This window comes from Dermochelys coriacea, chromosome 6 (genome assembly GCF_009764565.3).
Source record: "Dermochelys coriacea isolate rDerCor1 chromosome 6, rDerCor1.pri.v4, whole genome shotgun sequence".
Taxonomy (NCBI): domain Eukaryota; kingdom Metazoa; phylum Chordata; order Testudines; family Dermochelyidae; genus Dermochelys; species Dermochelys coriacea.
In genome coordinates, this window is record NC_050073.1 from 68,026,467 (window position 1) to 68,051,264 (window position 24,798).

The window sequence follows — 24,798 nt, forward strand, 5'->3', positions numbered from 1 at the left end:
TTTTCTAAACTGGGTTGGACAACAGTAGCTGTACCAGCACTCTGAACACTGGATCACCAGTTAAATCACCCCAGAGGAAACTTGAGGAGCAAAGCTGTGCCTAATTGATAGACTGGGGATAGGCAGGAGAGAGCTACAAGGCTAATGAATCCATCAGCCCAGAAAGTAGAAAACACACAGGAAGGATGTGCTCAGTGGGGAAGAGAGAGAGACTGAGAATGGCGGGCAGGCAGGCTTTTCAGGGTCAGAGGCAGAACCAGGAAAGCTCTTTCAGAAGGAAGATACTTTCTGTCTCCCCGCCTCCTTGGCTGAGAGAGCAAAGGAGCATATGCTATTGTAAATACAGAGTTGCACAACTCTGGAAAGTTAGTTGGGAGAATACTGTAATACACTGCACAAGGTGTTTGACTAGACGGTCTCCGAGCAGTTTGTGGCTACAGAAGGGACAGGAGCAGGACGGTGCCCTGTCACAGGTAGCATCTGCTGAAATACTCAGTAACTTTGGTGAGTTCAAAGGAAAGAAAAACCCAAATAAGAGATTTTGTGAGATCCCAATAAAATGTTTTTTTGGGAATTTCACTGTTCGCAGATCAGGTACAGTGCAGAAGGCAGTGCCAGCTTCCACACACTGCTCTACCAACATGCCTCAACCCTTCACTAAAGTGAGCCCCTCTAGGGACAAAAGGGTCATTCGATCTCCATGGTCTAGATCAGCCTTCGGATTCAACTGGAACTCTGAACTAGAGCTATATACAGTGGTGGCCATTTGGCAAACTGGACCACTCATCCGCTAGGAACTAAACAGACCACACCCTCATTTTCCATAGATTAGACAGACATTGTACTGTGGTTACTGCTAACCTGGGCAGAATTCAAACCAGGGACCACCTTCTTTCTGTCCCAAATCTTACCAGCCTTCTGACTCAATATTTCCATCCACATAAAACATTTTACTGGAAACAGCCTTCAGTGGAAAAGGAAGGAATGTCATAACATCTGGAAGTGTAGCTGAATGCTGCATCTTCCTCTACAACAGACAGTACATGTCCCAGATTTAGATGAACCGAATATATAGGGAGCATGCCTCTTACTTGGTCATACACAGGCAACAAGATGCCCCCCTCTGCTTATCAGTGCACTAATCTAACCTTCTTCACTTAGGCATGCTAAGACCTCGATTTGTTATTTTGTCTTACCTGCTGCAAAAGGCATTTTGTAGGGGTAGCTGTTCCGTCCTGTATGCACACTGCTAATCCTGCTCTCTGGCACGTGCATAACTCCACAAAGGCTGTAACTGTTAACAGCTGTTCCTTCTCCACAACAGTATGGAGAGTTACACCAGTGAAGTGGCTGGAAAGGAGTACCTGATGGTAAGGAAGTTGGAGATACCAAGAGCCCCTCACAGGTAGACTGTGAAAGCTCATCCTTAGGGTAAACCGAGCAGTGAGAGTAGCCACTGTATCCACTTTGGCCATAATAAACATAAAACCCGTTCAATGGAGTCAAATCTGAAGATTCACAGAGACATCCACAATCCGTGTGATTTCCTGGCACAGGCAAGGGATGGAACTGCTGCACGGGGAAGGAAGGCTGATGAAATTCCTGTTTGGGAGTAGGAGATTTCTCCCCAGGTCTCCCATACTCAGGCTTCATGGAAGCTTGCCCACCCATAAGCAAAGGCAGTCTGTGGTAGAAACCCTCTGTGCTATCGTAGGAACTAGATAATGGTTCATAATTGAGAGATTCCATTTTTCCATGGAGACTAGGGGAGTCCTGATGGTCTGCTTTCCTAAAAGCACTTGCAGGAAATCCTTGCCAGCCATGTGGACCCTCCATTTTTACATTGGACATTTCCTTTTTGGATTTGACACAATTCTTCCTATTGGCTTTGGCCCACTTGAGCCTCGACTTTGAACAGTGGTTCTCAGACTTGCCCTCTCCATCTGATTTACTCCTCGGCTTCAGAGGTTGGTCTTTTTCATGGGTCAGTTTCAAAAATGCTACAGCATTGAGACTGGCCAATCTCTTTGGGGTGGGATGATAGGGAATTCCACTATCCTCCCTCTTTGTTCCATCTTCAAAGACATCATCCAATGAATGGTCAGAGCTATTGCATTTCTGACTGGATCCATTCTGACTCTTTTCCTTAACTGTTTTTACAGCTGGTTTTCCCAATGAGGGCCAGTTGCCACTAGCTTTGCAGTGCAAGCCCTTAGTGCTACAATCTCCACTGGCTTTGACAGAGTCTTTCCGAAAACGCCTGCCAGATAATAAGCCATCATCCCGTTCAAACAACAGGTTATTCACTGCCTCTGCATTTAGAGAGGCTAGTCTTCGTTTCCTGGGCTCCAAAGGTGCAGCACTGGGTTCCTGTTCTGTTCCAGGACAAGTTATTGTGCACTTTTCCCCAGATGGATCATTTTTCCCTGCTCCCAGAGTCTGAACTTGTTCTGGGAAACAGGGAGGTCTGAAGTCATCCATCCAATTGGAGAGGTCTCTTTTTGTGCCACTCTGGGTCTCTTTTGACAACGATCCAGCCACGTCCTCTAGTCTGGTGAGAAGCACTTTGCACGTTTTTTTGTCCACAGAAGTGATCAGACGTTTCCTTAATGGGTACGTCTTTCTGATCTCCTGCAAATTCCTGCTTTTGTTCACACCCATAAACCCACTCTGGCAGTTTTGAATATCAGTGGTCTCTCCTTGCTCACTGCACTCTGCCTCAGTCCTATCCATTCTTTCACCGTCTACTGGTGACAAATCTTGGCCAGCAGAACCAGCTGGATGTTTTAGAAGGAAAAGTTGTTTCTTCCGGGCATGAGTCATAGGACCAGGTTCCACTCCTGTAAACATACAGGAAAAAAAAGTCTATTAATATCACTGAAAGGGACTCATCTCCTCACAATATACCAAACGCCAAATAGGAAATATTTGAGGATGCTGGTTACTATACAAAATATAGTATTTCTGGGTCATGGCCAGTTTAAACCAATCAGAAAACAGTATGTAATGAGATGTGGTTTAACATTAAACCATGGAATATGACAGTAATTAAATATGTGACTGATACTGAAAGCCCCAGAAGCCAGGAAAAATCAGGGTTAAAGCCAAAACTCCATCCCTCACATGCCCTATTATGCCTAAGTACTATTACAAGTATGTTATATGAAAGTCCAGTCCCCAGTTAAATGGACATGATTTTTAATAAGTCACAGATATTAATCAAACTATTTAAAGTTAATATAAACCCATGCCCAAGGTGTTTGGTATAAATACATTCTAGGTATATTTTTGATTACTCGTGTGTTCTTACAAGCAGGGCTATTTCCCAGGACAATTAGACAAAAGATAACAAGTTCACCTTACCAAGTCATGTGAAAGTTGAACTTTAAAGAAAGTCAAATAGACAGAGACAAACCAACTATAACACACAAACTTAATAACAAATCTTTGTGCAGGTAAGAACCGTGGCTAAGTGCTACACTTAACAATTAGTTTGACATTTTAATTGTTTTAAGGACCAGCCACAACCTTTAAGTAAGCCATCTGATTTGCAGATAGGCCTGCATAATAACTGAATCCCAAGAGTATGATTTTGGAAAGAAAAAAAATTTTATTCCACTGAGTTAAGGTCTAACTTTTCATTCAGATTTTGAGAGTCAAAAATGCTAAAGATCAAAAACTGAGCTAACACGTAACAAAAATATAAAAGGAGAAGTTGTAAGTATCTGTCTGCAGAACAGGAACAGGCTCTTCTACCTGAATGGTTGAGTGAATGCATGATTGGTGTTTTCCTAGGATTTCAGCTCTAACTTTTTGCTAGCTTTGCATTTTAAAAATTATTTCTGAGTTGGGACTTTTTAGGACTGTTGAGACAACGTCTGTAGACTGACTCATTACCTCAGATGTCTCAAAATATCTATGGACTTGCCCACTGACTGGATATATTTTTGGATCCATGGTCTTTGAGTCCATAATTACTGAAATGGGGAAGGTTCGTAATTTGCATAAGGGTGACCTAATCAAACACATAAGGTAATGCCAGTGACTTTAGAAGGAGATGCAATTATGATCTCCCATGGGACTTCTGAGGAGGGAGTCCCAGTGGGAGGAACCAGCCATACCACCATCCTCAAAAACTGGAGGACAGGAAGAAGCTAATACTTGTTACTTTAGGTTTGTTGGCCACAAACAATGGCTTGCTTGCAATGGCTGTTGCAGTGGCTGCTGCGGACCTTGGCTGCTGGCCTCTGGCCATGAGATGCCACCATGTCTGACCACATGGCCTGTGCTTCCTCCACCCACCCAAGTGGCCACCAAGGGGTAGGAGTCCAGCAACATACAACATCTAAGACTCGACATCTACAAGCAAGTAACTTCTACCCAATCAGCAAGTCCACGACTGTTAAAACCTGAGCCAACAAGAGCACCTACTAATCTTTTCAACCACATGCCAGCTTTCTTAGGCTATCCACAAGAGTTGACACCCATCCTGCATATGTATCAGCCTTTTTGGTTTTGTTTTCTTTTCTAACTCTTCCTTAACATTCTTCCACTTTTAACTCCAGCCAATCATAGAATCATAGACTTTAAGGTCAGAAGGGACCATTATGATCATCTAGTCTGACCTCCTGCACAACGCAGGCCACGGAATCATAGAATATCAGGGTTAGAAGGGACTTCAGGAGGTCATTTAGTCCAACCCCCTACTCAAAGTAGGACCAATCCCCAATTTTTGCCCCAGATCCCTAAATGGCCCCCTTAAGGATTGAACTCACAACCCTGGATTTAGCAGGCCAATGCTCAAACCACTGAGCTATCCCTCCCCCCGAATCTCACCCACCAACGCCTATAATAAATCCCTAACTTATGTCTGAGCTACTGAAGTCCTCAAATCGTGGTTTAAAGACTTCAAGGTGCAGAGAATCCTCCAGCAAGTGACCCGTGCCCCATGCTGCAGAGGAAGGAGAAAAACCTCCAGGGCCTCTGCCAATCTGCCCTGGGGGAAAATTCCTTCCCGGCCCCAAATATGGTGATCAGCTAAACCCTGAGCATGTGGGCAAGACTCACCAGCCAGACACCCAGGAAAGAATTCTCTGTAGTATCTCAGATCCCACCCCATCTAACATCCCATCACAGGCCATTGGGCATATTTACCACTAATAGTCAAAGTTCAATTAATTGCCAAAATTAGGCTATCCCATCATATCATCTCCTCCATAAACTTATCAAGCTTTGTCTTGAAGCCAGATATATCTTTTGCCCCCATTCCTCCCTTTGGAAGGCTGTTCCAGAACTTCATTCCTCTGATGGTTAGAAACCTTCATCTAATTTCAAGTCTAAACTTCCTGATTGCCAGTTTATATCCATTTGTTCTTGTGTCCACATTGGTACTGAGCTTAAATAATTCTTCTCCCTCCATGGTAATCATCCCTCTGATATATTTATAGATAGCAGTCATATCTCCTCTCAGCCTTCTTTTAGTTAGGCTAAAAAAGCCAAACTCATTGAGTCTCCTTTCATAAGACAGGTTTTCCATTCCTTGGATCATCCTAGCAGCCCTTCTCTGTACCTGTTCCAGTTTGAATTCATCCTTCTTTAACATGGGAGACCAGAACTGCACACAATATTCCAGATGAGGTCTCACCAGTGCCTTGTATAATGGTACTAACACCTCCTTATCTCTACTGGAAATACCTAGCCTGATGCATCCCAAGACAGCATTAGCTTTTTTCATGGCCATATCACATTGGCGGCTCATATTCATCCTGTGATCAACCAATACTCCAAGGTCCTTCTCCTCCTCCATTACTTCCATGTAATGCCCCAGTTTATAACAGAAATCCTTGTTATTAATTCCTAAATGCATGACCTTGCACTTTTCACTATTAAATTTCATCCTATTACTATTACTCCAGTTTACAAGGTCATCCAGATCTTCCTGTATGATATACCGATCCTTCTCTGTACTGGCAATACCTCTCAGCTTTGTGTCATCTGCAAACTTTATTAGCACATTCCCGCTTTTTGTGCCAAGGTCAGTAATAAAAAGATTAAATAAGATTGGTCCCAAAACTGATCCCTGAGGAACTCCACTAATAACCTCCTTCCAGTCTGACCTTTCAGTGTGACCCACTGTAGTCTCCCCTTTAACCAGTTCCTTATCCACCTTTCAATTTTCATATTGACCTCCATATTTTCCAATTTAGCTAATAATTCTCCATGGGGAACCGTATCAAATGCCTTACTGAAATCGAGGTAAATTAGATCCACTGCGTTCCCTTTGTCTAAAAAATCTGTTACCTTCTCAAAGAAGGAAATCAGGTTGGTTTGACACAATCTACCTTTTGTAAAGCCATGTTGTATTTTGGCCCATTTACCATTGACCTCAATGGCTACTAGTGAGCAGGAGTGTGTATGGATAAAACCCACAGGATCTGAGAACTGCACCAATAGAACAGTTCTGCCAGTACCTGAAACAGCCATAGGTTAACCAACTTTGCTGACTGAAAGATCACACAATATTTCATGGGTTAGAAGTTGTATGCTTATTCCTGAGTAATCATGTTAGTTTCCCCTAAATTTGTCATTCAAATTTTAAAAATAACAAACTATCATCTTGAATTATATTGGAACATTTCATATAACCCTATGACTGAGGATGGGTGGTTTGCAAGATTGGCTATTCCCATTAATTTTGGGAAAGCTCCTTTAACTGGCATCAAAGCTCAACATTAACTTGAAGCTGGGAGGGATTAGATCCTTCCTGTATCAGCTACTTGGCTGAAACATAAATATACTGACTGACACTGAGATTGATAATGTCCTCTCTCATTTTGGGGGCTCTCAGTTATGCCTGGCCAAATTATTAGATAAAGCTGTTGATTTAATCTGGTTTAAATCAACCTGATGTATTTTTTTTATATTATCTCACTTTTAATTTACTTATTTATATGTATTTTATTTGATTATTTTGTTTAGTTAATACAATATATAAATTAGAAACCTGTTTGGTTCAGATGTTTCTTTCAGATGTCAAAGTTCCAGATCTAACAAGTCCCAGGGTAAATAAGAAGTAACTCAGTCTCAGACCCCTATACTGGTGGTCCACAGAACTGCCTCATAGTCCTTCCATATTTGGTGCTGAAACAGGAACACTGCTGATTTTTGAGGGAAAGTTGATTTACGTACTGATCATTTCTTTCAGTAAGAGATGTAGATTTTAGAACTTTTGAGGGCCTCGGATGGTGAATACCAGCTTGTCAATCTACAAGCTGACCAATTCCCCTTATTTTCTCATACATCAGTGGGCAAATTTAACTTCAAAAACATCAAGAATAATCAGAAATAAGCAACAAGATCTTCTGTTCCTCTATTTAAAAGAAATGAATTTTGTCATGTTAAAGAAGAGTCTTTGACTTATCCACCAAACAGGTTCGGTAGTGGTAGTGCAACCACCCTACACAACCCTGCCCTGGAGGGAGCCCTTCTACCAGACTGCATGGACAATTGATTTGTTTGGTATGGCTATTTCTGTGATCCTATTTCTTCTTGTTCCCATCAAAAGGGTAAGTCTCTGGCATAAGTGCTCTGCAGAGAACTTTCTCTAGGTTGTCCAGAGAGAGTTACTTGAACTCTGGACATCAGCTGTCCCTTTCCTCTGCTAGGCCCCACCATCCTTTGTAGGACTTAGTCTAATCCCCTTTGAACAGGTATTTTTTCCCAATATTTTATAAATACAATTAATGAAAGTCGTATTTTAATTACATCCAAGTCCAAAATGCCTGACTTAAATAGATGTTCAAATTTTATTAATATCCCCCTCCTCTTTATCTTTTCTAGTGGCCAGTTACAACAAACTTCCCCTGAAATGAAAAAGAGTGATGCAGACTCATAAAGAAGTGGATTTTTCTGACAGTAAATATTACTCCTGTGGGAATTCTGTGCCAACAAACTAAAAATTCTGTGCACAATATTTTAAAATTCTGCAAATTTTACTTGCCAATAAATAAATGTGGAGGCTCCAGCATGGCAGAGGGCAGTACAGGCCACTGGCTGCATGGAAGTAGGAGATCACCCTGCAGACCCCTCCCCTTCATGGGACACGGAGTCGGCGGTGAGGCTGCACCTGACCCTAGGGTGACCAGATGTCCCGATTTTATAGGGACAGTCCCAATACTTGGGGCTTTGTCTTGGGGCTTTGTGCCTAATAACCCCAACCCTGTCCCGATTTTTCACACTTGCTGTGTAATCACTCTACCTGACCCTGACAAAGTGCAAGAGCCAGGCCTGCCCCAGAAGCACCCCAGGGACCTGCCCTTCCACACTAGGTGTGGGCAGGCAGGCTCAGCCCAACAGGATACAAGTGTGGAGGTGCTTAGTGTGGGGGAATCTAGTTATGGGGGGGAGAGGGCTCTGTGTGGGGCAATCTGGGTGCAGGTGGCTCAGAGAGGGTAGTCCAGATGTGGGAGGGCTCTGGATGCATTGGGGCTCGTTGGAGGTGGGTTCTGGGTGCAGGGGCAATAGGACTCTGCAGCGGGGTCCAGGTGAAGGAGGTTGGGGCTCAGCATGGAGTGTCTGAGTGTGAGGGGCTCACTGAAGGAGTCAGGTTGCTGCAGGAGTGGGGCATGGTGCGAAGGGGATCCGGGCGCAGCTTGTTGGGGCTCAGTGGGGTGGGGGTCGAGGTGTGGGAGGCTCATTGGAGTGATCTAGGCACACAGGGGATGGGGTTCATTAGGTTGGGGGTTCAAGAGCAGGGGGTGGTCTGTGTACAGGGGTGGGAGATCCAGGTGCAGGGGGGTGCGGCTTGGCCGAGGGTGATTTGGGTGCAGGGGGCAGGGGCTCGGCAGAGGTCTGGATGTAAGGGAGTGGGGCTTGGCAGAGAGGGCTGGGTGCGGGGGGGGAGGGCTCGGCAGGTGGGGGTTCTGTGTGCAGGGAGATAAGTCTTGGCCGGGGCTGGGGTGTCCCAATGCACAGGGGTTGGGCAGATGGGGGAGCAGCTCCCTGTGCAATGACCCATTCACCCATGGCTGAGGAGCAATGGGGACAGGAAGCAGGGGAGGTCGGTGCAGAGCTGGGGGAGATTTCTAGGGGTGGGTCGGACCAGGCCCCGACCGCTCCGTGCAGGGGAAGGGTGCTTCTCCCCCACTCTCAGCCCAGCCAGGACTAATACTTGAGCCCGGCGCAAGATAGGAGCCACTGGCCAGGGTGTCAGGTGCAGAGGGGCAGAGCTCAGCGGGGAAAGGGGATCTGGGTGCCAGGGAGGACTGGGTTTGAGGGTATGGGTATGGATACCTGGGGCTGGGCAACTGTGGGATGGTTCTGACCTGGCACTGGCCGGGGCATCCCCAGCCCCACCCCACCGTGACTTACCTCTCCATTGGCTCCTCCAGGCACCCAAAACGACACACCTGCACTGCTGGGGAGGGGTGAGTGTCCACTTTTGCGGCTTCCCTTTAATTCCCCATCAGAAAGTCATTTTTCTGCAAGGAAGCAAAGAAATCTGCGGTGGCCATGAATTTTGTGCGCACGCAGTGGCACAGAATTCCCCCAGGAGTAAAATAAGGAGCAGTTTACAGCCCAGGATACGTCCCTTGCAGGTTTGGTGGCATAGCCAGTGCTACCAAGAGACTAACTGCTTACAATTCTTTTCAAAAACTATAAATATGAATGCTTAAAATCATATGCCACCACCCCTGAAAACTACATTTAGTAAGATACCTTTCAACAGTAAGTATCACTTAGAATTCAGAAGAAAATTCATACACTCTCCTAACCTTGACTTTGAAATATATGTTCTACTGCACAATACCTAGGCAGAACATGGCAAGTTGTGGTTTATTTATAGCTAGTAGTTTAAAAAAATCATTCAGCATTGATGGACTCAAATCCCACATATCAAGAGACACTGAATTTATGGCTTATTACAATAATTTATAACCCACTAACAACCCCCTCCAGCTTCTCCCCTCCCCTCTTCCTTTCTTCCCTATGACTAGAAGGGTGTTAACAGGCCACTTCACCTTGAATGGTCCCTTGAAGTATGTGTTTACTTATGCTAAACAATATGTTCCACCTTGAATTTAGCTGTGACACTCTAAGTTACCCAGACCTGAAGAAGAGCTTGAAAACTGGTCTCTCTCACCAACAGAAATTGGTCCAATAAAACATATTACCTCACCCACCTTATCTCTCTACACATCAAGAGAAGCATTTACAGTAGTTTATCATGTGAAGAGATTGCAATAGGTATCTCTATACTAGAAAATAACACATTAAAAGGTAAAAGTATCAAGAATTAATATATATCCAGATTCCATGCAATATGTTTAAGGCAGACTGATTTAAATCAAAGCAATTTAAATCACAGATTTTAATCATGATTTCAAGCAGCAAGAAGGAAACCTTGATTTAAATTTATTTGAGTTATGTTTGCATTTGTACTTTTTAGTTATTTTCCTAATGAAAAGTTGATTCTCATTGGTTGGTAACCATTAGAACATTCCTCTCCAAATGCAAACAGATGGACATCATACCGAAAGGACTGAAGGTAAAAAATCCATTACAATCTACATACCACACAGACTATGCTGACAGCTTGTGCCACACACTCTCAAGGAAACTGCGGAACCACCTGATCAACATCCTCTACAGCAAACAGGGAAAGATTAAGAATGAGCTCTCAAAACTGGATACTCTCATAAAGAACCAACCTTCCACACAAACTTCCTCGTGGCTGGACTTTACAAAAACTAGACAAGCCATTTACAAAACACACTTTGATTCTCTACAAAAGAAAAAGGACACTAAGCTATCTAAACTACTATATGCCACAAGGGGCCACAACAATGGTTCCCGTAACCCACCCAGCAATATTGTTAATCTATCCAACTATACTCTTAGCCCAGCGGAAGAATCTGTCCTATCTCGGGGCCTCTCCTTTTGCCCCTCCACCCCCACGAACATGATACAGTTCTGTGGTGACCTAGAATCCTATTTTCGACGTCTCAGACTCAAGGAATATTTCCAACACACCTCTGACCAACATATTAACCCACAGAGACCTTGCTGCCAACACTACAAAAAGAAGGATTCTGGGTGGACTCCTCCTGAAGGTCGAAACAGCAGTCTGGATTTCTACATAGACTGCTTCCGCCGACGTGCACGAGCTGAAATTGTGGAAAAGCAGCATCGCTTACCCCATAACCTCAGCCATGCAGAACACAGTGCCATCCACAGCCTCAGAAACAACTCTGACATCATAATCAAAAAGGCTGACAAAGGAGGTGCTGTCGTCATCATGAATAGGTCGGAGTATGAACAAGAGGCTACTAGGCAGCTCTCCAACACCACTTTCTACAAGCCATTACCCTCTGATCCCACTGAGAGTTACCAAAAGAAACTACAGCATTTGCTCAAGAAACTCCCTGAAAAAGCACAAGAACAAATCCGCACAGACACACCCCTGGAGCCCCGACCTGGGGTATTCTATCTGCTACCCAAGATCCATAAACCTGGAAATCCTGGACGCCCCATCATCTCAGGCATTGGCACCCTGACAGCAGGATTGTCTGGCTATGTAGACTCCCTCCTCAGGCCCTTCGTCACCAGCACTCCCAGCTATCTTCGAGACACCACCGATTTCCTGAGGAAACTACAGTCCATTGGTGATCTTCCTAAAAACACCATCTTAGCCACTATGGATGTAGAAGCCCTCTACACCAACATTCCACACAAAGATGGACTACAAGCCGTCAGGAACAGTATCCCCGATACTGTCATGGCTAACCTGGTGGCAGAACTTTGTGACTTTGTCCTGACCCATAACTATTTCACATTTGGTGACAATGTATACCTTCAAATCAGCGGCACTGCGATGGGTACCCGCATGGCCCCACAGTATGCCAACATTTTTATGGCTGACTTAGAACAACGCTTCCTCAGCTCTCGTCCCCTAATGCCCCTACTCTACTTGCGCTACATTGATGACATCTTCATCATCTGGACCCATGGAAAAGAAGCTCTTGAGGAATTCCACCATGATTTCAACAATTTCCATCCCACCATCAACCTCAGCCTGGACCAGTCCACACAAGAGATCCACTTCCTGGACACTACGGTGCTAATAAGCGATGGTCACATAAACACCACCCTATCTCGGAAACCTACTGACCGCTATTCCTACCTACATGCCTCTAGCTTTCATCCAGATCATACCACTCGATCCATTGTTTACAGCCAAGCGCTACGATATAACCGCATTTGCTCCAACCCCTCAGACAGAGACAAACACCTACAAGATCTCTATCATGCATTCCTACAACTACAATACCCACCTGCTGAAGTGAAGAAACAGATTGACAGAGCCAGAAGAGTACCCAGAAGTCACCTACTACAGGACAGGCCCAACAAAGAAAACAACAGAACGTCACTAGCCATCACCTTCAGCCCCCAACTAAAACCTCTCCAACGCATCATCAAGGATCTACAACCTATCCTGAAGGACGAGCCATCGCTCTCTCAGATCTTGGGAGACAGACCAGTCCTTGCTTACAGACAGCCCCCCAATCTGAAGCAAATACTCACCAGCAACCACACACCACACAACAGAACCACTAACCCAGGAACCTATCCTTGCAACAAAGCCCGTTGCCAACTCTGTCCACATATCTTCAGGGGATACCATCATAGGGCCTAATCACATCAGCCACACTATCAGAGGCTCGTTCACCTGCGCATCTACCAATGTGATATATGCCATCATGTGCCAGCAATGCCCCTCTGCCATGTACATTGGCCAAACTGGACAGTCTCTACGTAAAAGAATGAATGGACACAAATCAGACGTCAAGAATTATAACATTCAAAAACCAGTTGGAGAACACTTCAATCTCTCTGGTCACTCGATCACAGACCTAAGAGTGGCTATACTTCAACAAAAAAGCTTCAAAAACAGACTCCAATGAGAGACTGCTGAATTGGAATTAATTTGCAAACTGGATACAATTAATTTAGGCTTGAATAGAGACTGGGAATGGATGAGTCATTACACAAAGTAAAACTATTTCCCCATGGTATTTCTCCCTCCCACCCCACCCCCCACTGTTCCTCTGATATTCTTGTTAACTGCTGGAATTAGCCTACCTGCTTGTCACCATGAAAGGTTTTCCTCCTTTCCCCCCCCTGCTGTTGGTGATGGATTATCTTAAGTGATCACTCTCCTTACAGTGTGTATGATAAACCCATTGTTTCATGTTCTCTGTGTGTGTGTATATAAATCTCTCCTCTGTTTTTTCCACCAAATGCATCCGATGAAGTGAGCTGTAACTCACGAAAGCTTATGCTCTAATAAATTTGTTAGTCTCTAAGGTGCCACAAGTACTCCTTTTCTTTTTGCGAATACAGACTAACACGGCTGCTACTCTGAAACCATTAGAACATGTTGATTTGCAACTAAATATAGACTTTATACTAAATTTTGTACTTCTTTTTGCTAACCAGGAGGATATACTATATCTATACACAATTATTTAAGCAATTATATAGCTTAACTTATATTTATTCAGTCAGATTCTTAATTTTTACTATGTGAAAAATGGTGAATGAGGCATTTCTTATTTATTAGATTAATATTTTTACTTGTGATTTGTGTCAAGCCCGACATGGATGAAAATTCAGATAAATAATAATAATTTTTAAAAAGCACTTTTAAAATTAAACAGAGCTACCTGAAGTATGCTGGATACATAAGAAAAAAGTTTATCAGAAACGTATAGCATTAAAACTAATTGGTTTATTAAACAAAGAAAGTATTATTTGTACTTAATGAATTGAACTGTTTGTTTCCTGTTACCATGTCCTTCAAGATTTTAAAACTAGTAAATCTCACCCTCTCACACTGAGTTTTTATTCATATGTTAGTAGAGTCAGGATGAGCTCTACCCTGACATCTAGTGGCGAATCATGGTGGCTTGTGGAAAAGAACTTCAGGGGCTGATCTCATTTGCATAGGCACACCCACCCTGCCTAGATGGTCACTTTGGCTGCTGTAGGAGCCCCAGTTTCTCTGTTATTGGGGCAGGAATAAACTGTTATTATCCTGATTATGTGAATCAAGGACAGTGGAACTGTACTTGGCCTTTTGTTATGATGGAGGGACTCACTATCAACTAAGCAGCACTCACTAGGCAGAGCAGTTTGTCGGATGCCTGGAGCAGCTCATGGGGGTGGCTGGCAGAGCGGAGCCCCATGGAGAGGTGGGGCAATCAGCTTTGGACCACGTAAGGTGCCCTTCCCCCCCCCCCCCATCTCCACCCAGGTTGGGAGGTAAAACTCTGCAGATAAACTTTCCAACTCTGGGGTTGCCCTGACCAGGGACAGAGACTTTTGGATCATTGGACTCAAGAATCAAAGGGAAAGGACACGCCACAATTTGCTTGGGGTGGGGTTTTTGCTCATGGGTTGTGTTATGAATCCTGTTGGTGGTGTTTCCCCAACATAATGCCACATTGTCTCTCTCTGTTATTAAAAGGCTTTTTGCTACACTCAGACTCTCTGCTTGCGAGAGGGGAAGTATTGCCTCTTGGAGGCGCCCAGCGGGGGTGGTATATATTTGTCCCAGGTCACTGGATGGGGACTCGAGCCGGTTTTGCATTGTGTTATTGGAATGGAACCCCTAGATACTGAACCCGTCCCTTGTTGCTGCCAACTATGACAGGCAGAAGGTTTATACATAGATTGGAAGAAGAAGAAGAAAAGAAAGCTTTCCTGCTCTTTCAACTCCCAAACACTGTCTCTACTTTGAATGAACTAATCATTGAGCTGAATTGATTGAAATAAACAAACATGAAGAAGATATTCTCTCTGTACAGTACTTGCACAAGAGACTACTGCTTTCAAAAGCTAGTTTAGCACTTCAACAAAATCCAGTTGCAGATGCTTAGCCAATGACTTCCACCAGTTCAGTGGTTTAATTTTCTTTAAAACTTGGCAATAAACATGTACTCCTTAATTTTTTTTATTTAATTGAAATGATTTTAACATACTATAAGTAGCTTAGCCCTTAACATAGGTTGTCAATTTCAAATGTAATGTTTAATAAGTTTATTTTTAAAAAATAAACTTGTATTTAATTTAAAATAATCTTTGTCTAAAAAATCATCTCAATTTTTACCTACCCTGAATCTGTTTCAAGGGTTTCAATTGAATTAGACCTTTGATATGATGAGTGGTTATACACAGTACTTAAACAACAATTACAAGCTTCTGCTTTTTAAAGGGGTCATGCATGCATATAATTCCTGTTCTTGTTAACTGTGTTATGAGGAAACATCAACTCCTTAAAAATTTCTCCCCATCTTTACAAGTCAATTTCCCTTAAACATCACAAAAGGCTAACTGATATAAAAGACCAGATATTCAGATTTAGAGATGCAAAATGAATAAAAAATAAGTGCATTTTTGGCATTACAGCTGAACCTCTCCTTTAAACTTTTGGTGAACAAAGTGGTAGTTTAACCTACAGGTAATAAAACACTTTGAAATCTAGGTTTTTACCACCAAGTACAAGAGAGATGATATGGAAGCACAAGTCAGAAAGGCACTGTAAGAAGTGTTACTGAGGAATTCCATATTTTCTATTTAAAAGATTTCTACATCAAATTTACTCAGTTTAGAAACCAAAGAATGATTCCCCTGCCACCCAACTGCGAGTACTGCATACTCAACTTAGGAACCAAAAAGTCAAGACGTTGTCTTTCTGGCTCACAGGTTATCACCAGTATCCTAGACTGCAGTCAACGCTTAGATTAATTTTGTTGAAGATGGACAAAGCAGAATAGAATCCAGCTCATTGGCAAGTAATCTCACTTTTAGTCACCGACTTAAATCTGCTCGCTGTATGTAGTTAAGTAAGAGGATACCACTACTACATAGTCATTTTTCTGAGGACATCATCACCTTAAAGAGGACCTGCTACAATATACAGACGTTCTTGGAAGCAAAACACTATTCTCAAAAGTGCTTTTTGCTTTTAGTGCTAAGAAGAATTCTATTATCATACCTATGGATGCCAGATCTACTAGGGCTTGTTACAAATGATAAACACATAATCCAAAACATTTCTGGAGATATACTGCATCATGATGAATACAAAACGAAGAGTCTAGAATCAGTGACTTGCACATCTAAAGTATCATCACTAACTTAAATCCATTCAAATATTTGGATTTTTCTCCTCCTGCCCCATCATCTTTCAGAAAAAGTATTTTTTAATCTTTCCACCTAGGTCAATCCCTCATACCAATAATTTTTGCTGCATTTTTCTGAATTTCCTACAATTTGTCACATAAAAAAGACAAAGCAAGAGAGACTTCAAGGTTTTCACCTAGAGTTCTGTGTGATTGTGGATATAATAAGGTTGATATCAGTGGAAGAGATATATCAAGATACAAGTGCAATGCATGACTGGATCATTAAACTGACAACATTGCCAATTTTGATGGTTACTATTCTCAGCATGAAGAGAAAACTGGACAATTTTAGCAATGCAAACGTCATCCCACATTCTGAAAAGAACACCCAAAAGCTAGTATCCAACAGAACTCAAGTAATCTAGCAAGATTTATTATTAAACAAAAATACCAGAAAAAGTAGTACTATAATGTACTTAGTCTATGTTGTTAAAGGACAGTTCTTAATACTATGTGGATTTTCTAAAATCAAGTTTCTTTGGCTCCAAATTTGTGCTACATATAGTAGTTTGTGAAAGCTACCTGGACAACCTGACTCAATATTTGGTGCCTCCATCCCTCGCCACATCAATACACAACTTCCAGAGCCCTATTCAAACCTAAAACAATGACAGTTGAGTATTATTTCACGGCTTAGTATCAAAGCCACACAGGTTTATGAAAATACACAAGCTTCTGACCCTTGGTATGAAATACATTTCAGTAGGGAAATGACATTGTCAGGTTCTTCATCCCATTGCAGTCCCTGCTAACTAATGGATCCATGATAATGAACCAAAGAATTCACACAAATGACTTATACTTGTTGAGCCCTCAGGGAAACCTTGATAATCCAAGTGTTACAGTCCAGATCTAAAAAGAAAAGGAGTACTTGTGGCACCTTACAGACTAACAAATTTATTTGAGCATAAGCTTTCGTGAGCTACAGCTCACTTCATCACGAAAGCTTATGCTCAAATAAATTTCTTAGTTTCTAAGGTGCCACAAGTACTCCTTTTCTTTTTGCGAATACAGACTAACATGGCTGCTACTCTGAGTCCAGATCTAAGTTTAAGAGAACTAAAAATTAAGTTATCTAAGGCCACAACAGCACTACTCTGTACCTAAGGGAACAGAAGACAAAAAGATATTTAGATATACTACTAATTTAAAAAAAGAAAGTATTTAATCACTAGTTCCCAGCTTGTCCTCACCACCCCAGTTACTCTAGAATTCACTAAACAGTAAACTATAGAACCACCACTTGCCAAAGAGTAAAATCACAAGAGAGTTGATGCCTCATTAGCAGGAAAATAACCAAATGTGTTAACAGCTGCATTTTCTATAATCACGCAGCTGCAGTATCTGTCTCATACTCTGCATCCCTTAATTGCAAGTGAAATCAGGAGACAGACAAGCTTGGGACCATCCATTCAAGCACCCTCTTATTTAGTCTATTTCCTTTCCAAAGCTTTACCAAAAAGATATATTCACTCCAAGGGACTTACACCAGAAGAAAGAAGGTTTAATTTCTGAGGTTTTTAAGCAATTGATCCAAGAGCATGGTTGAGTTAAACATTTGACACCTAGAACCAAAAAAGATTATATGGCACCAGGATTCTTCCATGATTTTATGCACGGCATTGCTTTGTCCCACTTTTAGGTCTGGTCAGCATAAGAAATTGCACTAATTTAAATTGGTGAAATTTCTGTGATCACACAAACCCTTCATCTGTTAAGTATCTTGTGTGCAGGGTTCTTCTTTTTGTTCTGTATAGTGAGAACATACCGTTGGTACTCACAAAATGAAACTTCACATACCTTGGGGTAGTGAGGGGGAGAGCCTCGTCTGGTCAGCAGGAAGAAAAGAGTTATGGCTCCTTTAAGGGTTCCCCCTTCCTTCATGTTGGGGAGGCATCACCTAGCTGGGAGCTGGCCAGAGGAAATCAGAGAAGCCACTGGCTCCCTGTGCACTAAGGCAAGGTGTATATGCCCTGTTCATCCAGACAGAGCCTTCTCTCACACCCTGAACAATATCATGTTCAGAATTTGAATTGCTCTGCAGGACACTGGAATAGACAATGGTACAGGAGGCTGGTTTAAAACATGTAGTTCGCTATCTGTATGACTTTCCTGTTGTGGGCAGAGTAGATTTCGGAGTGTGCCAGTCTGCTGGCCTCATTCTAGACCCCTGATAGTACATTGGCAATACCAGTACAAGGAGAAAAGACATAGGACTCTCTATTAAGCTGACCCACTTAGGAACTGAGTTAGATACACAGGCTGATATCTCTAGGCCCCTAGCAAATAAGCTAGCAGAACTTTTGGGATTGCCCCTGATGGCCAGGGCATCCAAAGCAGTTACACTGCATGAACTGCAGGTTATTACTGGTCATCTTAATTTTGTATGCCAAGGATTGGCCCCAGGACAATCATTTTGTGCTCACCTCTCAACTACCACCTCTGGGATAACAAGGCCCAACCAATTTACAAAAAAGAGTGAATAAAGAAACAAAGGGGGATTTATGGGTCTGGGAACAGTTCCTGAATCACTGTAATGGAGTTTCCTTTTAGAAAAAAGAACAGATGCTAGAGGCAGACCTAAATATTCATTCTGATGCAGTAGGAGGCACTGGGCTTGGGTTTTTAGTGTTTGTAAACACACATCAGGGCAAGCGATGTTCTCAGAAATGGCTCGCTCACTGACTCCAAAAGGGGATTGTAAAGGACATAACATTCCTGGGATTCTTTCCCATTTTAGTTCTAGTGACAATTTAGGGGAAAGGAGCTCACAAGAGAGTGAGATTTTGGAGTGACAACCTGATGATGGTACATGTTACCAACTGCCAGTCCTTTAGATCATTCAGTGTGATGAGGGTGGTGAGGGCATTCATCCTGCAGTGTTTAACTTAACATGTTTTACTGCTAAACATGTGCCCAGTATTAATAATGGTGTAGGCGATGCTTTGTCTTGATTACAGGTGGAGGGATTTTGAGACTTGTTATTGGGAACCAACAAGGAACCCGAACAGATGTTGCTAACCCTTTGTAATCTTGGCACATGACTGCTATTGGATTTCACAGAGATCAGTAGCATTGCAAACATTTAGGGTTTATGAGAGAAGTTAATCAGTTTCAGCTGGATGTCTATTTTGACCTATTCCTGAAGATCAGGTTCTTCAGTATATGGTGTCATTGATAACATCACAGGCTGGCCTCAACCACCATCTCTTGGCCCTCATTGGGGATAAAAGGTTACCCAGGTTCTTGTAGCAGGTTGTTAGTTAAGAGATTGCTAAAGGTGTGGTCTCAATCCAAAGGCCCTAGGGAAGATCTGACAACTTGTCACTATTCAGATATTTTGGGATCTGGTGCGAGTTCTTCACCAGACATGCCAATGAAGCCAGGAGGCATTCTAGTTCTTGGTGGCATTTTTTTTTTTTTGAGCATTTAGAGTCAGTGATCTGGTGCCTGGGTCAGCAAGGGATACCTCTGGTAGGACTGTGGAGTTAGGGACTTATAAAAAGGTAAACAATTAGTCACCTTAACTCTGAGATGTCAAAGACAAACCAAGGAGGGCAAGGGGACTCCAACACGCTGCAAAAGGTGGCAAGGCAGGGATTAGCCCATTAAGGACTTATATAGCACTGAGACTGACTGAGGATGGGCCTCTCTTCATGGTGATGAGAGGCACCTCACATAATACCAGTTTGAGGCATTCTTTAAAGAGGGGCTTACAGCAGCAGGGTTCCTGCTGTGAATTCAGGTCCTATTCATTGAAGCTTGCGGCAATGATAAGTGCAGCCCAACTGGGAATAGGGATTCAAGAGAGGCAGCCAGGCACTAGCATTCCAGTAAATGAGAATCAGAGTCCAACAGTGTGAATGGCGAATATTACTATGATTTCAGTTTTCAGGAGCAAGTCATGTAAACTGCTGTTTGGATCTGTGGGCGCAGTATTGTGCATTGGACCCATAGATGTGTTGCGGGATCACCTGGAGGTTTCCAGCTGGACCCTGATGGCAAGGCAACTGAATAGAGACGGAAGGACAGCTATGCTCTGGGATTAGCTGATTCCCATTTTATGCTCTTTAGCAGCCACTGAACATGATTATTGTACACCTGGGTGAAAATGAGTTGTGATTTTATAACTCATTTGCCAAGGCAAAGAGCTTTATGACAGATGCAGGAGTTTTTACTGGGGGCAACCATAAATTGGTCTGAAATGCTGCAGCAGAGGATATAGCGGGGAGCTGCCAAGCTTCCACTGGTTGACAAAGCCACAAGATATATGAATCCATAGGTGGCTAGATCTGTACACAAATGGGGAGGATTGGTAATTATCCTTCAGAAAATATCATACTGGGCACCTGTGTTATTCAGGGAAGACAGGATATACCTCTCTGATTAGGAAGCAGGTATATTTTTGGTCAGTGGTAGAAAGGTAACTTAACTATCTGGGATGCCAGTCAGGGTGCAGGGGAGACAGCCACGCTCATTGCTGGTGCCTGATGTCCAAATGAAGGTACTAGTTTTATAGGGAGCGTGGTTTCTTCACAAATTAGAGTTGGACAATATCCTTTCCCCAGCCCTTTAACCTTCCAACCAGGGTAGAGTGATGGGGTCCTAGCAGGTTGGGAACAGCTTTGGAGGGGTGGGAAGTTGATGGTAACCCTCAAATACGTGGAAACAAGTGAGGAAGAAATGAAGACCTGTACCATGCGTTACTTACAGAGGATTCCCAGATGAGTGAATACAGTTGTGGCCTAGTTAAGCCTCACCCCTCACATTATGATAGATAATAAAACAAACTATCCTTTTCGTAATGGTTCCTACCCTTCTTAGCTTTTTTTGATTGCTGTTGCATATTGAGCAGATATTTTCAGAGAACTATCCACAATGATTCTAAGATCTGAGTGGTAAAAGCTAATTTAGACCCTATAATTTTGTATGTAGAGTTGGGATTTTTTTCCCCCAACATGCAATACTTCATACTTAACACTGAATTGCATCTGCCATTTTTGGGTTTGTCTACAACTAAACACCTGTGCCTGGCCAATGTCAGCTGACTCAAGCTCCCAGGGCTCAGGCTGCAGGGCTGTAAAATTGTGGTATGGACACTGGGGCTTGGGCTGGAACCCAAGTTCTGGAGCCTTGGGAGAGGGGAAGGTCCCAGAGCTCAGTTTCCCACCTGAGCCCCAGTCTCCACACTGCAGTTTCATAGTCCAAGCCCACCTCAGCTGACACACGGCAGCCACAAGGAGTTTAATTGCAGAGTAGACATATTGTTTGTTGCCCAGTCACCCGGTTTTGTGAGATTCCTTTGTAACTCTCTGCAGTCAGTTTTGAATTTAGCTAGCATGAGTAATTTTATATCTTCAAATTTTGCCACCTCACCCTTCACATCCTTTTCCAGATCATTTTATGAATATGTTGAACAACACAGGTCCCAGTTCAGATGCTTTGGGGACCCCACTATTTATTAATCCCCATTGTGAAAACTGACCATTCATACCTATCCTTTATTTCTTATCTTTTAACCAGTTACTGATTCATAAGAGGACCTTCCCTCTTATCCCATGACTGCTTACTTTGCTTAAGAGCCTTTAGTGAGGGACCTTCTGAAAGCTGAAGTACACTAAATCCACTAGCTCACCCTTGTCCATGTTTGTTGACATCAAAGAATTCTAATAGATGGGTGAGGCATGACTTTCCTTTACAAAAGCCCTGTTACCTCTTCTCCAGCATATCATTGCCTTTCAGTACCTGAGAACACTTTTAAAAATAGAATAATTTTTCAGGCTGAAATTGAACTTTCTTGGTTTCAACCCAAAGTCCATCCCCCCACCCCAAAGCTTCACAAAAAGCTCTTCAGCCATCTGAGTAAGCTGAACACAGAAAGTGTTTTTACAGTGCCTTTTTTTGGGGGGTGTAGGGGGTCCCCATCACTCTACCCTGCTATAACTCAAGAATGGCTTTGTTTTATACCAGCACCCTTTCTATGAATTGATTCCGAATGATTTTCGAGCAAATTTCTGGAAGTTTGCAAATACTGCACTGAGGAATGCGCAGTACACAGTTTAATTTCAGAAAGATGTATCAGCTGGACCCGGAGGCCCCTGTAGCTATCACAGAGCCAACGGAGGGAATTTGGAATTTTTATTCAGGGTCAGCATTGTTCATACCCTTGCCCGACAAAGGTAGCTTTCTCTAATTGTATTTTGAAAGCTAATGCTACAAACACTCACAGCACATAAAAGTACAAAATGTAATAAACTACAGTATTTAAAATACATTGCAATTACAGCCAGCCACTGATGTACAATGGCTGCATCAGTTAGCTATTAATCAGAGATTACATCCAAAGCATGTTTGAGTGCAGTCCATACTTCCATGGCTGACCAACTGAGCATTCTATACTTGCTAATTCTCTGTGAAAACTATTGTTATTTTAATAACTATTTGATTGTTTTAGAGGGTCTATCCTATACCTGATCATCTATTTTGATAACCTGCTTAGTGACAGAGCTCTGAATTGCATTGCAGGAGACCAAAGTTTGACGACTCCTGTCTCTCACTCTCCATGGCCACAATGAACAAGAGTTATTTTAAACAATTTATTACTTTGTAACCCTACTACCACAGCTTGATCTTATCACACACCAACCAGGCAAGCCTGGACATCGTCATTACTTGAGGAACCTCCATGCATGTTTGTTTGTTGTAATATATGTATTTCAAATGCAATAAGGTTTAATTGAAATTCATAACTCAAATCAATGTTGCTCTAACGTTGTCTTCTTGAGATTTAGATTCAGAATTTAAGAATTTGTTGTCCTCAATCTCCATAAGAATACACCCCTTCCCTTCACAAGGACACATCTTTGTGGGGAAAGATATCACAATATAATTTGTACCCTGGCACGCTCAAGGTCTTTCGTAAAAACTATCAAAGAATCAAGCAATTTACTCCAACCTACTTTGAACAAAAAGAGATGCTATTCCTCTTTTAAACACTTATGGATGTAGATCAGATACTATAGTGAGGGGCACCATTTACAAGAAATAAGATAAAATTTGGTGCTGAGATTCTAAGGGAAGCGTCTCAATTTCTCATTAAAAGGAAAATATTTTTTTGCTGGCTTGGGTGATTTTAGTAGCATCTGTCTAATGTACTTTTTTGAAAAAAAATGTGGGTTTTATTGCTTCAGTCCCAATGGCAAAACTATGCCCTATTCTAGTTTGAGTGCCCACAACTAAATTTAATATCCTACCATACTGTATTGAGGAACTATTGACAACAGTAGAAATATAAGAATTAGGCAGTCAAACAGCCAAATTACCAAAATCAGAAAAACTGTAGAGGCAAAGTTTGATTACAAAAGTTTGGTCAAATAAAAACCAAGCCTCATTACCCTCTAAGCCTTCATTTAACACCAGTGTAATTTTTAAAGGCATAAGCACATGCACATCCAGCTCCCGGTGGGGTCGCCCAGTGTGGCAGGCAGCCAGGAACTGTTCTCCACTCCAGAAGTGTCTACCAATCTCAGCAGTTGCTCTCTGGCAAGCAAGAAGCAGAAGAGGGAACGTCTGATGTGGTCTTCAGGAACACTCCACACGCCCGGGCAGAGTGTCTCCGTCAGATAAGAAAGCGCCCAAGACGCAGCAAAGAAGACATGTTCCAGGAGGTACCGCACTGCTCCAATGCAGAGAAAAGGGAATGCAAGGAGTTCTGGGAAGCCGAATGGCAGGACAGAAAAAAGAATCAGTAGTTTGTTAAGGATGCAACTAAGCAGATGATTAAAGTAACGGAGGAGCAAATGAAGATGCTGAAGTCCTTCTCCTGCTGATAATAGCCCACCTTAATTGATTGGTCTCGTTAAGGGCAACCCCCATTTTTTCCGTGTGTGTGTGTGTGTGTGTGTGTGCGTGCGTGCGTGCCTACTTATTTTCCACTGCATGCATCTGATGAAGTGGGCTTTAGCCCACAAAAGCTTATGCTCAAATAAATTTGTTAGTCTCTAAGGTGCCACAAGTACTCCTCGTTCTTTCCGTGGATACAGATTAACACGGCTACCACTCAAACATGAATCTTCTGTTGCTCATAGTTTTGCCAAGCAACACAGTGAAATGCTGGCCAGTTGTACTGATGCTATTCAGAACTATGGGCAATAGTGAAACTGTCAAAAATCACATCAGTTTCATACTGCTACCATTACTAGGCAAAGCTATGAACAGAGGCAAGCACTGAGTTATTCACAGGGGAAGAGGAGGCCCCAAACCCAAATGGGACAAGGGATGACAGTAGAACTCTTCCCTCTCCATCCCCCTTGAAACAGGTAGGAGATTCTGGTGCAACAGGAGAGTACAGGGGCACTTCTCTCTCTCTCTCTCTCTCTCACAGCAACAAGCATCTTCTCTCTTCCAGCAGGCTTTGAAAGGGAGGTAGCGGTGGTGGGGGCAAGAGATTATGGAGCTTCTAATTAGACATCTAGTCAGAGGCCAATACAGGATATGGAGATCCAAAGCAGGGTCCAGGGACAACACCTTGGCAGAAATCCAGGGTGGATTT

General features: G+C 42.7%; 1 protein-coding gene across 4 annotated transcripts in view; it reads right to left on the reverse strand.

The window, feature by feature from the left end:
- BAHD1 (bromo adjacent homology domain containing 1) overlaps window positions 1–24,798 on the reverse strand; it is a 73,491-nt gene that overhangs the window by 18,239 nt on the left and 30,454 nt on the right. For 3 of the 4 annotated variants that reach the window (XM_038406519.2, XM_038406521.2, XM_038406522.2), the window contains exon 2: window positions 1,197–2,840. In XM_038406519.2, coding sequence (XP_038262447.1) covers window positions 1,197–2,823 — 1,627 coding nt within the window. In that variant the 5' untranslated portion in view covers window positions 2,824–2,840. Of the gene's footprint in view, window positions 1–1,196; window positions 2,841–9,369; window positions 9,480–24,798 lie in introns of those variants that run through there. The other variant, XM_043516335.1, reaches the window with a different exon arrangement.